This window comes from Tamandua tetradactyla, chromosome 9 (genome assembly GCF_023851605.1).
Source record: "Tamandua tetradactyla isolate mTamTet1 chromosome 9, mTamTet1.pri, whole genome shotgun sequence".
Classification (NCBI taxonomy): Eukaryota; Metazoa; Chordata; class Mammalia; order Pilosa; family Myrmecophagidae; genus Tamandua; species Tamandua tetradactyla.
In genome coordinates this window covers 6,716,686-6,731,685 of record NC_135335.1, presented here as the reverse complement: position 1 = coordinate 6,731,685, position 15,000 = coordinate 6,716,686, and the positions used below count along the sequence as shown (strand labels likewise).

Genomic DNA, 15,000 nt, shown 5'->3' with positions numbered 1-15,000 from the left:
AAAGGTCTCTGCCTTTGGGCAGCCTATTTATTGACATGACACACAGCAGTCCTTTCTAACCACAGGAGCTGCCCGACCTTGTATGGGGTGAGCTCCCCGTCCCCAGACCTATCCAAGCCGAGTCAATGAGTCTGTCGGTAGACAGCAGAGGGGACTTCGGCCCTGGAAGGGTCTGACCAGCCACCCAGAGGCCCTGCCCAGCTGGGGAGGGTCAACTCAGACGAAGCCAGAGGTATGGGGTCTTTACAGTCCCCGGTGGGACCCCCATCTGTCAGGGACCACTGAGGACCTGGGCGGCAGCTGGGTGGAGGGGTCACAGGGGAGAAGGGTGCTCACAGAAGGGTGCAGCTCTGGGAGCTCAAGGCCCAGGTAATCAGCTTCTTATTCCAATCCGTGTAGGGTGGGTAGCGGATTTCATTGAGTTTCTCCAGGCCCGGGTGTGAGAGCAGGCAGGCGCGGTGGTGGGAGAAGGTGTCGAAGGAGAACTTGCCGTGGTACCGCCCCATCCCGCTGTGGCCTGCGTGGGCACAGCTGGTGAGCGCCTGGGGCTGGGCGATGGCCCCTGCCCCACGTCCCAGCATCATCTGCATCCCTCCCGCCTGGCAGGGAGCCCCGGAAAGAGCCGGAACATTCCAAGAGCCATTTGACAGAGAGGAACCTGAGGCCTCGAGAGGCCTGGGTCCTAGATCAAAGCTGACCAGTGAGTGAAGGCCAAACTGGGGCTTCCCGGGCCAGGGGTGGGGGTGGGGGCCGGCCGGGGCCGAGGACGGGCAGGGACTCACCAATCCCTCCCAGTGGCAGGGATGGCAGGGTGAAGTAGGTGAAGCCCTCGTTGCCCACAAAGCTGCCACTGCTTGTCCGCTCCAGCATCTGGTTCACCACCTGGGGTAGAGACGGGCTCGGGTGGGGGGTCGGTCAGCGGCCAAGACGGCTTGGGCCTCCAACCAGGCCATCAGGGAGGCAGAGGGGCCCCCAGGTCTCCCGCTCCCCACCCACCTGCACCCTCTACCGGCAATGGTCTCCCCAGCACAGGCACTTATTAAGACCCAAGATGGAGGAAGCCACGGCGGCATCGAGGCCGGACCGGAACCGTGAGATGTGGCAAGGACGTGGGCAAGCCCCAGGCACAGCACAGACCCCAGCAGGCCTCCGCTGGCCATGCAGGGCCCCTGTATGACTCAGAAAGAGGCGGCCTCTCCTCTGGCCGTTTGCTGCTGGGCAGCCAGGTGCCTGCTAGGTTTGCAGCCCTTCTCAGGCCCCCTCCACCCTGTGCCTCATGCAAAGCGCAGCTGTACCGGGGGCCGGGATTGTCGTGCGGAGTGGGCTCCAGTGGGGGACGTTGTCCTGCACTCCTCCCTGCCCGCCTGTCGTCCCTTCTTCACAACCCCCCGCCCCGGGCCCCACCTGGCTGCTGTTAGAGAAGACGTAGAGGGCCAGGGGCTTCTCTCGCCGGTTGATGAAGTCGATGGCCTCGTCCGGGCCCCTCACGTTAACGATGGGCAGGATGGGCCCGAAGATCTCCTCCTGCATCACTGGCTCCGTCTCCTGCACGTCCACCAGCACCGTGGGGGCTGCCGGGACCATGCACGGCTCAGCTCCGGGGTCACGGCCACGAGACACCCCCCAGGTGGGGGGCCGGGGAGGGTCCAGGGAGCCAGGGCTCCAGGCCGCAGGGATGGTCTGGGGAGACCGTCTCCCCGCAGCCCCAGCAGTGCCAGGAGGGGCTTCCCAGCCAGGCCTGGGCCTGCGGGGTCTCACACTCGGGGCACAAGGGCATCACGAACGTGGCGTCCCAGTGACCACGTCCCAGGACGTGAGAGCCAGCTGCATTGAGGCAAGCCACGGGGCCCTGTGGAGATGAGGGGTCTGCTCCATGCCACAGAAGAGCAGACGCTCAGGGTGGCCCCCTCCACCAGGCCAGAGCCGGGGGCATCATGGGTCCCTGGAGGCTGAGGGTCCCCGCCTTGGGGCTCAGCAGACGAGGGTTGGAAGCCCGGACGCTCAGCTCAATGGGGCCGTAGAACCCCCGGCCCGCACTTAGGGCACGCAGAGCTGGGGGCCCAGACTGTGGATGAGCCGAAGCACCTAGTGGACCCCTGCCCACCCAGGCCGCCAGCGGGACTCACCAATGTAGCGCTCCCTCTCATCGTTCTGGCCACCGATGGCCACCCGGCCGCAGCCCAGCAGGCCCTGCAGCCGCTGGAACTGCTTCTCGTTGATGATGCGGCCCAGGTCCGGGGACCCGCGGGGATCATTGCCAAAGAAGCGGGCGATGGCCCCCTGCAGGGCGGGCAGCAGCCGCTCCTGCATCTCAGGGCTACACAGCACGTAGTCGGGGGCCACGCAGGTCTGGCCGGAGTTGAAGTAGCGGAAACAGACTACGCGGTTGGCCACGGTCTGGGGGTCGCAGTCGTCGTCCACGTAGCAGGGGTTCTTGCCCCCCAGCTCCAGCGTGACAGGCGTCAGGTGCTTGGCCGCGGCAGCCATGACGATCTTGCCTACGCGGGGGCTCCCTGCGGGGGGCACGAGAGGAGACCCCATTTTCCACTGGCCCTGGCTGGATCATTGTCTCACCTGACTTGTTTCCTTTCTTTCCCCTGGCATCTGCTGTTCCAGGATTCCTGGGTCTTTGCCTGGCTACCAGCAGGGACATTCTGCCCACACCTGTCACCCGTTTTTCATATGTCCCCACCCCCCACCCCACTGACCATTTTCTGAAGTATCTCCCTCCCTGACTAGGTTGCAAAAGTTTCCATTTCCCTTTTCTCTCTGATCTCTGGAATCCCCACCTAGTCACCACACTTTAGATGTGTGAAGGAAACTGACTTGCAAAATAACCACATCAAGATAATCAAATGCCCCAGACAGAACAGAAACATCACAAAGAATGGGATGAAATGGCCCAGCCAAACAACAAAATCAAAATACCAGAGGCAACACAGCCTATAGAACTACTCAAGGACATTTATAAAGAAATAAAAGCTATCAGGAAGACACTAGAAAAGCATAGAGAAGAATTTGAAAGATTAAATAGAGAAGTGGTAGATTTCATTTCAGAAATGAAAGATATAGTAGACCAAACTCGAAATATACTAGAGACACATGATAGCAGAGTCAAAGAACAGAAAAAGGAATAATTGAGCTACAAGTCAGAACAATTGAACTAGAGCATACAAAAGAACAAATGACAAAAATGATGGAAAAAATGTGACTGGATCTTAGGGAAATGATGGACAACAAAAGGCACACAAATAAAATAATCACTGGTGTAACCAGAGGGAAAAGAGAAAAATAAAGGTCTGGGAAGGTTAGTTGAACACAAAATCAGGGGAAATTTCACAACCCTTATTAAAGACATAAATATACAAACTAAAGAAGCCCAACATATGCCAAATAGAATAAATCCAAATAGGCTAACTCCAGGACACAAACTAATCAGACAGTCAACTGTCGACGAGAAGCAGGAAGTCCTGAAAGTAGCACAAGAAAAACAATCTACTACATACAAAGGAAAACCCATAAGACTGACTCAGACTATTCAACAGGCACTATGGAGGCTAGAAGGCAGTGGTATGATATATTTAATGAGAAAGTCTTCCAGCCAAGAAGGCTTTACAGCCAAATTGTCCTTCAAAAGTGAGGGAGAAGGCGGGCCATGGTGGCTCAGCAGGAAGAGCTCTTGCCTGCCATACCAGAGACCCCAGTGCCTGTCCATGCAAAAAAAAGTGAGGGAGAGATTAAAATTTTCAAGGACAAAGACTGAGAGAACTAGTCAATAAGAGACCTGCCCTATAAAGAAATACCAAAGGGAGTCCTGTCAGCTGAAAAAAAAAAAGAGGAGAGGGAGGTCTGGAGGAGGGCACAGAATTGAAGAGTAGCAGTAAGGGTCATTTAAAAGCTAAAAATGAGAGAAGGAAAAGAATACATAGATCTGACACAAACACTAAAGAATAAGATGGTAGATTTAAAACTGCCTTTACAGTAATAACTCTGAATGTTAACGAACTAAAATTACCAATTAAAAGATATAAACTGGCAGAATGGATTGAAAAACATGTTCCATCTTTATGCTGTTTACAAGAGTAAATCATAGCAACCTACTTTGAAGACTTGGAAAAGCTAGTTATCAAATTTATTTAGAAGGGAAGGAGAGCCCAAACAGCTAAAGATATCCTAAAAAAGAAGAGTGAAGTGGAAGAACTAACATTTTCTGAGTTTAAACCTTAAATATACCCACAGTGGTCAAAACAGCATGGTACTGGCACAAAGATAGATATATTAACCAAATGAATCAAATTGAGAGTGCAGAGATATACCACAACATTTATTAACAATTGATCTTTGATAAGGCCCCAAATCTACTGAACTGGGACAGAATAGTCTTTTCAATAAATGGGCATGGGAGAATTGGATGGCAATAGCCAAAAGAATGAAAGAGGACCCCTACCTTACACCGTATACAAAAATTCATTCAAAATGGACTAAATACCTAAGTGTAAGAGCTAGTACCACAAAACTTCTAGAATAAAATGTAGGGAAACATCTTTAAGATCTAGTAATAGGAAGTAGCTTCTTAAACTTTACACTTAAAGCACAAGCAGTAAAAGACAAAAATAGATAAATGGGAACACCTTACGGTCAAGAGCTTTCAGATGTGGCCTCTCCGTCTAAGCCAACTCAGCAGGTGAACTCACTACCATTCCCTCTGTGTGGGACATGACTCCCAGGGGTGTAAATCCCTTGGCAATATGGGACAGGACTCTAGGGATTCACTGGGACCTGGCATCAAGGGATTGAGAAAGCCTTCTTGATCAAAAGGGGGAAGAGAGAAATGACACAAAATAAAATTTCAGTGGCTGAGAGATTTCACAGGCAAGAGGTTATCCTGGAGGTTATTCCTACGCATTATATAGATACGCCTTTCTAGTATATGGTGTAGTGGAGAGGCTGGAGGGAAGTACCTGAAACTGTTGAGCTGTGTTCCAGGAGCCTTGTTTCTTGAAGACAATTGTATAAAGCTATAACTTTTACAGTGTGACCGTGTGACTGTGAAAACCTCGTGTCTGTTGCTCCTTTTATCTACAATATGGACAGATGAGTTAAGGAATATAGTTAGGGCGGGCCACGGTGACTCAGCAGGCAGAGTTCTCACCTGCCATGCTGGACACCGGGTTTGATTCCTGGTGCCTGCCCATGCAAAAAAAAAAAAAGGATAAAGAATAAATAAGTAATAAGGGAGCCAAAGGGCAAAATAAATTGGGTAGATGGAAATACTAGTGGTCAATGAGAGAGAGGAGTAAGGAGAATGCTACGTACGAGGGTTTTTTCCCCTTTTTATTTCTTTTTCTGGAGTGATGCAAATGTACTAAAAAATTATCATGATGATGAATACACAACTGGGTGATGATATTGTGAGCCATTGATTATCCACCATGTACGGAATGTATGTGTGAAGATTTATCAATAAAACATATTTTTAAAAAAGATCAAGACCTTCAACTGTGACAAAAAGGTGAAGCAGCCAACTTAATGGGATTAAATATTTGGAAACCACATATCAGATAAAAGTTTGATATTCTATGTGCTTAGAGAAACTATACAGCTCAAAAACCAAAAAACAAACAACCCAGTTATAAAATGGGCAGAGTATATGAATAGGAACTTTTCCAAACAGCAAATACAAATGGCTAAAAAAGCACATTTTCATTAGCTATAAGGGAAATGGCAATAAAGACTACAGTGAGATACCACCTCACACCTGTAAGAATGACCACTATTAAACAAACAGGAAACTACAAATGTTGGAGAGGATGTGGAGAAATCGTAACACTTATTCACTGTTGGCGAGACTGCATAATAGTACAGCCACTGTGGAAGACTGTTTGGCAATTCCTCAGAAGACTAAATTCCGAGTTGCCCTGTGACCCGGCAATATACCCAGAAGAGGTGAAAGCAGTGACACTAACAGACATTTGCACACCAATGTTCATAGCAGGATTGTTCACAATCTCAGAGAGATGGAAACAACTCAAGTTCTCATCAACAGATGAATGGATCAATAAAATGTGGTGCACACATATGATGGAATATTAGGCAGCAGTTTGGTAAAATGAGGTCCTGAAGCATATGACAATGTGGATGAAACTTAAGGACATAATGCTGAGTGGAATAAGCCAGACATGTCCTGCCTGATTTCGCTATTATGAGGCTGGGAAAGAAGGGTACAATGACTGAAAAACAGAATGGTGAACTGTGACACATTTTTACGATGGAATATGGTGTGGCTACTAAAAGGAAGGACGTTGAGAGACACAACGAACTGAATAAACCTTGAGAACAACGGGTTGTGCAAAATAAGCCCGATATAAAAGGACGAATATACCAAGGTCTCTTTAAGAAAATACTTATATGAAAATTGGAGGCTGGATTGTAAACCCTTAGAGCTGTCACACTTAGTCTGAAGTTGTAAATATATTTCTAGATTCTGAGTCACTGGGCGATATGTGTATCAGCTGGTATTTCCCTAGAATTTTGAGTAACTGTGACCCCTAAAACCCAGAAAGGATGGCTGCAGCCCCGAGAGTTAGCATAGTATATATAATAACAGTTAAAGAGAAAACAAAAAAGAGATCAGGCGTCAATTACAGTTAAAAACGAAGCCACTCTGGGAGGGTTTAAGCTAAATCAGAATGCAGGATAAAAGCTGAAAGGGTATGTACTCTAGACCTTCACCTACTATATGATTCCAAAGACAGGCAGTTTTATTATGTCTGGAATTTAAATTTCCTGTGACGCACAATCTAAATCAACCTGTATGGATAGTCCATTTAAACAACCCAAACTCCTGGAATCCAGAACAGGAATGAGGCCTTGTAATTCTGTATAGCTTAAAGTAATACCTGCATATATCTCAGACTATGGTGGGCTGATAATTAAAAAGTATTGACAGAGTGCCTTGAGGCTCCAAAGGAGAAGAAAATGGTACCATTAAACTTTCCCCACTGGGAAACTCCAGGTACCCTTTCAACCATTGGTGACTCCTCCCCAAAATAGGCCAAGCCCTTGATTTTGAGGCTTGCCCTTATGAAACTTATTTCTGTAGTACAGAAGCTAAGGCTACCTATTATGAGACTAGGAGTTGCTTCCAGGAAGCCTCTTTGTTGCTCAGATGTGGCCTCTCTAAGCCCAAGGAAAACCATGACCCTCCCCTCTATGTGGGACGTGACATCCAGGGGTGAAAATCTGCCTGACAACGTAGGCATGACTCCCGGGGGTGAGTCTGGCCCTGGCACCCTGGGATTGACAACACCTTCCTGACCAAAAGAGGGAAAAGAAGCGTGATAAAAGAAGGCATCCGTGGCCAAGAGATCAAATAGAGTCAAGAAGCTATTCTGGAGGCTGCTCTTATACAAGCTTCAGTTAGATAGTGCCAATTAGCTAAACCCCAACCAGCATCACTCCTGTTGAGTCTTAAGAACACCTAGGGCTCAGACTAGGGCTCTATAAAGAGTGAGTTTGCTTTCCTGAAAGCTATAATTTCCAGAGGGTTCTTAGGCCAGATAAGTCCTGAAACCCAGAGAGACCAGCCTCTTCAGGATTATCAACTAATTTCATCCCCCTATCCTTTAACGTTGACACCCCTTCTCAACATAAAAAGTCAGGACGGGCATTGCCCAAAGATCCATATAGATTGGGAGGAGGACCAAAGAGGAAGGAGGAGGTCTAACCGAGAAAATGGGATTTAACAAACGAGTATGACCCTTCTAACTTCCAGTGTTTTGGAGCAGTGGGGAGGAAAAATCTGAGATGGTGGAATGGCAGCCATGAAAAGCTCTGGGATCTGTTCTGTAACTACTTGTTGAAGTGTGCTTTGAAAATCATTGCCTTTTCTTTCTTTGCTTTGTACACGTGTTATATTTCACAATTAAAAATGTTTTTGTTCCTTTTAAAAAAACAAAACAAAACCAAACCATGAAGGTTTACCCAGGAGCAAATCTTGCCCAAATATAATTGCAAAAATCAGACTTGCTGAACTGTAACCAGATGCCCTGTTTTGCTTGTGCTAGGTTTGGAAACTGCACTCTGTGGCTGGGCAAAAGCAAGGCAACTCGTGACAAGCCCCGTCTGTGTCTCTTTATCTTGGTTTGCAACCCTGAGGTTGGGTACCGTTGCACAAAGCCCCTTGAAGTTGGGTGCCATTGCACGAAATCCTCTGAGGTTGGGTGCCATTGCATGAAGTTCCCTGAGGTTGGGTGCTGTTGCACGAAGCCCCCTGAGGTCAAGTGCTGTTGCACGAAGCCCCCTGAGGTTGGGTGCCATTGCATGAAGTCCCCTGAGGTTGGGTGCCATTGCATGAAGTCCCCTGAGGTTGGGTGCCATTGCATGAAGTCCCCTGAGGTTGGGTGCCATTGAATGAAGCCCCTTGAGGTCGGGTGCCATTGCACGAAGCCCCCTGAGGTTGGGTGCCCTTACACGAAGCACCTTATTAATACCAGAATTAATCACACCCCACATTCTTAAGTTCTCCTGTTGCACCAACCCTGTTCTACTCCAGATCAGCTCACCTGCCATGCACAGTAGCCTAAGTACGGAATCACTCTATCCATCCTTGGCAATTAGACTACCTGTGACCTCGGTGTCTCTAAGCCCTTTCACATTATCCTGAGCCTACCTGCCTTTGTCTGAACGCTAGAAAACACTGTAAGTTTCTCCTGTTTGGGAGAGAGATTTGAGGACCGCCCTTCCGCCTTCGTTGAATAAACTTTTTCTCTTCTCAGAATTTCCCGTGTCTCCTGGCTGCCCCTTTGCCCTACAGGTGAGGACGCGCTTTCAAGCTGCAACACCCACGGCTGGCGCCCGCACCCACACCCCTCACCTGTGAACAGGATGTAGTCAAACTTGTTCTCCAGCAGCCGCCCTGTCTCTTCAGGGCCACCCAGCACCATGGCGAAGCAACTCTGCAAGGCGGGACGCGGCTCAGGCGGGACAGCCCAGAGGCCTGGGGGGTTTGGGGATGGGGGTAGTTGCCCAAGGCAGGTCGTGGGGGGCACTGGCGCAGACGGGAAGGGCCCCCCCCTCACCTGGTCCAGGTATCGGGGCAGCACCTCGGCCAGGACCTTCTCTGAGCTTTTGCTGACCTCTGATGGCTTCAGCACCACACAGTTCCCTGCAGGGGCAGATGGGGGTGAGCAGAGGGGAGCGGGGCCCCCCATGGTCCCCCGGGGAACCGGCCTCGGATATAGCAGAGATGTGGGGCTGGGGCACCACTTAGCAGAATTCCACGGGCCTCTTTGGGAAGGGCTGGTGGGCTGGGAGGTCAGGGCCACAGGGTGCTTCTCACCTGCAGCCAGGGCACCCACCAGGGGCATGAGTGTCAAGTTCATGGGGTAGTTCCAGGGAGAAATAATGAGAACCAGGCCGAAGGGCTCCTTCCGGATGAAGGCCGAGCTCAGCTTCGTAAGCTGGGGTACAGGACAGGCGGTGAGGCTTTGCAGAGGACCACCCCAAAAGCCAACACCCCCCTGCCCCCATACAGGCCCTCAGGATGCCTGTGAAACAGTTCCAGAAGAAGAGACAGAGGTTCTGAGAAGGCCAGTGACCACCATAGGGTCACGGTGGGAGGGGGCCCAGGCCCCATGGGGCTTACCAAGCTGGTGGCCACGGGCTCGTCCTTCATCCAGCTTCTCAGGTTCTGGAGGGCCAGGTCAACCTCATTCTGGATTAAGATGAGCTCAGAAATGTCGGACATGAAGGCTGACTGAGGAGGAGGGGAGGCAGTGCTTGGAAAGGGCTCCAGTGGTCCCTGTATGGGCCAATGGTAACTCCCACTGCCCCCAGCACAGCCGCAGGCCAGGCTGTCTGGGTGTAAACCCTGGTTCTGCCACTTTCCTGCTGCGTGACCTGGAGCAAGTGCCTAAATCCACTTGCCTCAGTTTCCCCATCTGTAACTTGGGGACAGCAATCCCACCTGCCTCCAAGGGAGGTTAGCATTAAGCGAATTGATGTTGTGAAGCAGCAGCACACTGCATGCCATGGAAAGGTCTGTGACATAGGCAGGAGGAACTGGGGACAGGCCCAGTCCCCTTGCAGGGCACAGACTCTCCCCAGTCAGAGGTGCCACAGAAAACACAGCCAGGCTCTAGGAGGTGGAGCCCCGTTGTGCCTGCCCGGGGCTCCCACCCAGCGCCCCCACCCCACACCCCCCGCTGCACCCCCCACCCCACACCCCCCGCTGCACCCCCCACCCCACGCCCCCACCCTGCGTCCCCCCCCGGGTCCCCCCGGCCCACCTTGTGCAGGTCCTGTGCCAGCGCGTCCTGCAGAAGCTGCCTGTTGTCCTGCAGGAAGCTGCTCAGGCCCTCCAGCTGCGACGCCCGGAACCCGGCAGCTTGCGTCCGGCCCGCGCTGAAGGCCTCCCGTAGCCGCCGCAGGGTGTCCGCCACGGGCTCCATCCTGCGGGCGGGGGGCGTGTGGGTATGTGCCGGGGCTTCCCCCACCTGCCCAGCACCCTGCACCTGTCCCGGCCCGTGGCCCCTCGCCCCGCCTGCTCACAGCCCCGTCGCCCCTCACGGGGACTCACGGGTGACCTGCTTGTGGGGCCTCCACATGCACGTGCACACACACACACCCGGAGACTCATCTCCCTACCATGCACGCACACACACACTTACACACCCAGGAACTCAGCCCCCCACCATGCACAAGCACATGCACAAATGCATGCACACACCTCGTCTCCCTACCATGCATGCACACACGCACTTACACACCCAGGAACTCAGTCCCCCATCATGCACAAGCACATGCACAAACACATGCACACACACGCGCACAGGGATTTGTTCCCTACCATGCATGTGCACAAGCACACACGCACACATGCCGGTGATTCATTCCATCACCTTGCATGAGTGCACATGCACACACACACACAAACGTGGGGCTACGTTCCTCCAGCGCACACACACACACTCGGGGATTCAACTCCCACCATGCACACACACGCACACGAGTGCCCCCCTCAGTGTGGTCCCACAGCCGCACCCGCGCTCCCGGGCTCCAACTGCCCACCTCCTCATGAAGGGCATGCTGTGCTCCCTCCCGCTGTCCCCTGCACCGCCCGCCTCCTGGCCAGACCCCCCAGGGAGAGATTTCCCCACAGCAAAGTCAGCGGGTTTGCAGTCGGAGGAATAAGGGGCCCAAAGGGTTGGCCAGGATGGCTGGCCAGGGGTTGGGGGGAAGCTGGCCACTGAGCCCCCGCTTCCTCACACGCCACCTCCCGCAACTCCCACGACCCCCACAGACCCTCCCCACTCATACCCCCCGCCCACACTCACACCTGCTAGCCACCCCTTGACCCAGCCCACCCTGCCCACAGGCAAGCTCACGCAGCAGGGAATTTCTGTGACCCGAGGTCACCTCCCCACAGCCCTGACCTCCCAGACTCTGCGTCCGGCCTCCCTCAGGGGAAGCCACAGAGCCCTCCCAGGTGCCTGGGGGGAAACTGAGGCTCCAGAGACCCAGGGGAGAGCTCAGGAGGGGTTGACAGCTGCACCAGGGAGGTGGCTGCCATTGGCTGGGCCTGGAAGGATGACCTAAAACAAGGGTCTCAGGAAGGGGGGGGCCGGAGGGGGGCCACGCGTGGAGGTGGGGGGTGGGAGCGGGTGGGCTGGCAGAGCGGGGCTGCTGTGGGACTTGAATTCATTTGGACCCCAGCCCACGGGTGGGATGGAGACTGGGGGGGGGGGTGTCCTGGAGTGGGGAGAGAAGGGGGCCGAGCCCGGAGCACGGAGGGTGTCTGAGCCGCCTATCCAGGACCTGTGTCTCCGGTGTCAGTCTGCGTATCTGTGTGTCCATGAGTCTCTGTGTCTGCAGGCCTTTCGATGTGTGTGTCTATGAGTTCGTCTTGTGTGCCTGTTGTGTCTTTACGTGAGTGTGTGCTTGTGTGTGTGAGTGCATGTCTGGGCTCATCTGTGTGTGTCCATGTGTGTCCGTGTGTATCTGGGTGTGTCTGTAAGTGTGGACCTGAGAGGACACGGCTCACCCTCAGCTTCAACAGCGTCTCCCAGGGCTGTGCCCAGGCCTCTGCCTTAGGCCCTAATCTGTCCCCTGCTGCGGGCATCCCGAGCCCCAAGGACCCCTCCCCAGCTCCCAGGCCCAGGGCAGGTGTAGCCCCCTCTCTGACCGCATGCTCCTCCTCTGGAGATCGGGCACAGCTCAAGCCTGCATCCAGCCCTTGGGGCTGTTGGCTGTCACTGTCCCCATGAAGACAATGACCAGGAAAGCAGCAGCGCCCATTCCCGGGAGACCATCCCAGCTGAGGGATGCAAAAGCAGGGCTCCCTGGTGACATCTGCAGACATACCCTCTTCCTGCAGCCACATGGCCACTGTGTCCGGCCTGGGGTCCCTGGGCTCCTGCCCACCTCTGCCCAGCGGTGCAGGGCCCACAGCTGGGACCCAGTAAGGACTTGTCATCCTTACACACAACCCCTGACTTGGGCTGGAAGGGGACCCAGAGAGCTGGACCTGGGGTGGCAGAGTGAAATGCATCCTGGGCCCAGGCAGGGCCGAAACAGGACCTGGGACCATTCCATCTCAAGGATCTGGGGCGGGCGCCTTCGAGCCCCCTTGGCCCCCAGCACTGCCCGTCCTCTGTCCCAGAGCTGACCCAAACCACTTCCAGACATTAGGATCCAGGCTCCCTGGAATGCCAACATGGCCCCCGTCCCCCAGCTTTCCCCATCTAAGGTACAAACAGCACTTGGGCACATCAGTCCTGCTTTTACTTCTTCCGTGGCTCCCTAGCACCTGGAATTTCAGGTCCGAATGCCTGGGCCTGGCATCGAGCCTGGCATTCAAGGCCCACAGTGGAGGATACCGAGTTGAGCTATAGCCAGGACCTACCACCCTGCTCCTTGACACCTCTCCCAGGTGAGAGGGCCGGGTAGGGAGCCCCCACCCACCCGCCCCAACCCCCACCCTTGTTCTTTCTCAAGTCGTCACCTATGTCCTTGCTCGTGCAAACCTGAGGATGGCCTGTGGCTTAATTTGTCCATGTCCGATTCCCAGGCCCAGCCCCACCCTTGTTCACTAAGACCCCTGAGGACACAGACTGCACGACAATCAGAAACACGAAGCGGGGCCTGGGGCAGGGTCTCCCCGAGGGCATGTGGCTTCCCCCCAAGGGGCTGGAGCTGGACGCCCCGCTCCTGCTTCTCCTCCGGATGCTTCTGCCTCACTTATGTGGGGCAGGGGTGCGGGAACACGAGGCTGTTTATTCTGCAGGCCCTGGCTGGGTCTGGGGCCACACGGGTGACCGCAACAGATGTGGCAGGTCCTCGCAGACATCCGTCCCGCCGAGAAGACAGGCATGGTGCAGTGGAGGGAGGCAGGGGCGGGCCGCTGTCAGCCGGGCAGAGTGAAGGGCAGGTGGTTTAGACATAGTATGTGCAAAGGTCCTGCGGGGCAGCTTTTGAGAAATGAGGTGCAGCTGGGCAGGTTGATGGCCTGCCGGGACCTGTCCCAGCGTGGGCAGTTGGGATTTATCCTGTGAGCAGTGGGCACGGGGTAGAACAAACGCTGGATGGAAAGCAGAGCTGGAGTTTGGAGCTGAGTGTTTTACTAGCATAAGTATTATTATCTCATTGCAAGAAGGAGGAAACCGAGGTGGCGGGTGGAGAGACCCCCACCTTCCCTCCTTCCAGCAGTTAACAATGCACTCAGACACCTCTCTGTGTGGCCTGCCCTACTAAAACCCAGTACCATGTTCTTTTAATTTCACCTCAACATCATTCTGTAGTTTGCAGATTTTCTGCGATGAGAATGTAAAGCTCCAGAATCAGAAGTAAATAGCGAAATTTGCTTTTTGTTTTTAGGTGCATGATCTGGGAATCGAACCCAGGTCTCCTGCATTGAACCCCAAATGTTGCTTTTAAAGCAAAAACCCGAAGACAGCTTTCCTTCCCCCCCCCCCCCCCCCCCCCGGGGCCGCGAGAGCCCTGCCTGTCCCGGCTGCCCTCAGCCAGAGTGCAGCCCGCGCACGCCCGCCCGGTCTGCACAGCCGCCTCTTCCCCCAGCCCGGGGCTCCTCGAGGGAGGACCAGGGGTGTGCCCCGAGCCCCGGGAGCAGGCCAGCCCAGGGCCAGCGCATGAGGGCCCGTGGGGACCCGCCCCAGCCTCCCGCAATGCGCCGGGGAGCAGGTGGGGACCCCGCAGCTCCGGGGCCCGAGGCCACGCCCCTCGGCTGCCCTCCCCGCCTGGGACCCCCAGCTCAGCGTCCCCTCGCCTGTCCCCGGCCCTCGCCCCCGGGGCCCCACGTACCCCAGCGTGGACTCCGACTCTGGGGCCTCCACCCCGCCTTTGCCTTCGTCCCGCGACATTTGGTGTCGGGGTGCACGGCCCGCTGCGCCCTGCGCCGCCTCTCCCTGGCCGCGGTCCCCAGCAGGAGCCCGCGCAGCCCGGCTGGAGAATGAGGCCCGGGCGGTTCGGCGGGCTCAGCCCCCACCCCCGCCAGCCGTCCCATCAGCAGGGTGCCCGCCCTCCCTGGCACAGAGGCCTGGGAACCCGTCCAGCAACCCGAGGCTCCCTGAAGCTGCTCCCACCCTTTCGCGGGACGGGGTTAGTGGGAGTCACCGAGAAAGCAGCCTCCGGGAGGTCACAGGCTGAAAACCTCAGCGGCACCTGCCAGGAGGCAACTGCTGCCCCCCCTCCGCCCCCCCACCCAGGAAGCGCCCCCTCCACTGCCCGAAGATCTCCTCCCTACCCCACATCAGCCCCTGCTGCGGGGTGACCCCTTCCACGTGACCCCGGGCCAGCTTTGTAACCTCACTGAGGCTCCCTGGGATAAAAAGTCACTTTCAGTGCTTGTGGCTGTTGGAGAGGCCCACGCGGGAAGAGGCAGAATCCAAGGGGAGGAGAAGGTGGCGGGGGAAGCTTCCAAGGTGAGCAGAGAAAGGAAATGTGGAATCTGGGTACAGGGCCCAGCACTCAGCTGCCGGCGCT

General features: G+C 54.8%; 1 protein-coding gene across 1 annotated transcript; it reads right to left on the bottom strand.

Annotated features, from left to right (window-relative positions):
* On the bottom strand, positions 1-14,451 carry LOC143645833 (aldehyde dehydrogenase family 3 member B2-like). Its single transcript, XM_077114945.1, has 10 exons — positions 14,320-14,451; positions 10,290-10,452; positions 9,647-9,757; positions 9,341-9,461; positions 9,081-9,166; positions 8,876-8,957; positions 2,127-2,513; positions 1,405-1,571; positions 783-882; positions 1-517 (listed from the first exon to the last, which is right to left on the bottom strand). The coding sequence occupies exons 1-10, from the start codon at positions 14,376-14,378 to the stop codon at positions 333-335; spliced, it is 1,461 nt and encodes a 486-aa protein (XP_076971060.1). The 5' UTR covers positions 14,379-14,451; the 3' UTR covers positions 1-332.
* Positions 14,452-15,000: the final 549 nt, after the last annotated feature.

Bases quoted from the DNA above. Each gene is read 5' to 3' on its own strand.
- LOC143645833 (XM_077114945.1), bottom strand. From the start codon at position 14,378: ATGTCGCGGGACGAAGGCAAAGGCGGGGTGGAGGCCCCAGAGTCGGAG. The intron at 9,758-10,289 runs GTGGGCCGGGGG...CCTCCTCCTCAG, and splicing joins TGGCACAGGACCTGCACAAG to TCAGCCTTCATGTCCGACAT. The intron at 1,572-2,126 runs GTGAGTCCCGCT...TGGTCCCGGCAG, and splicing joins TGAGAGGGAGCGCTACATTG to CCCCCACGGTGCTGGTGGAC.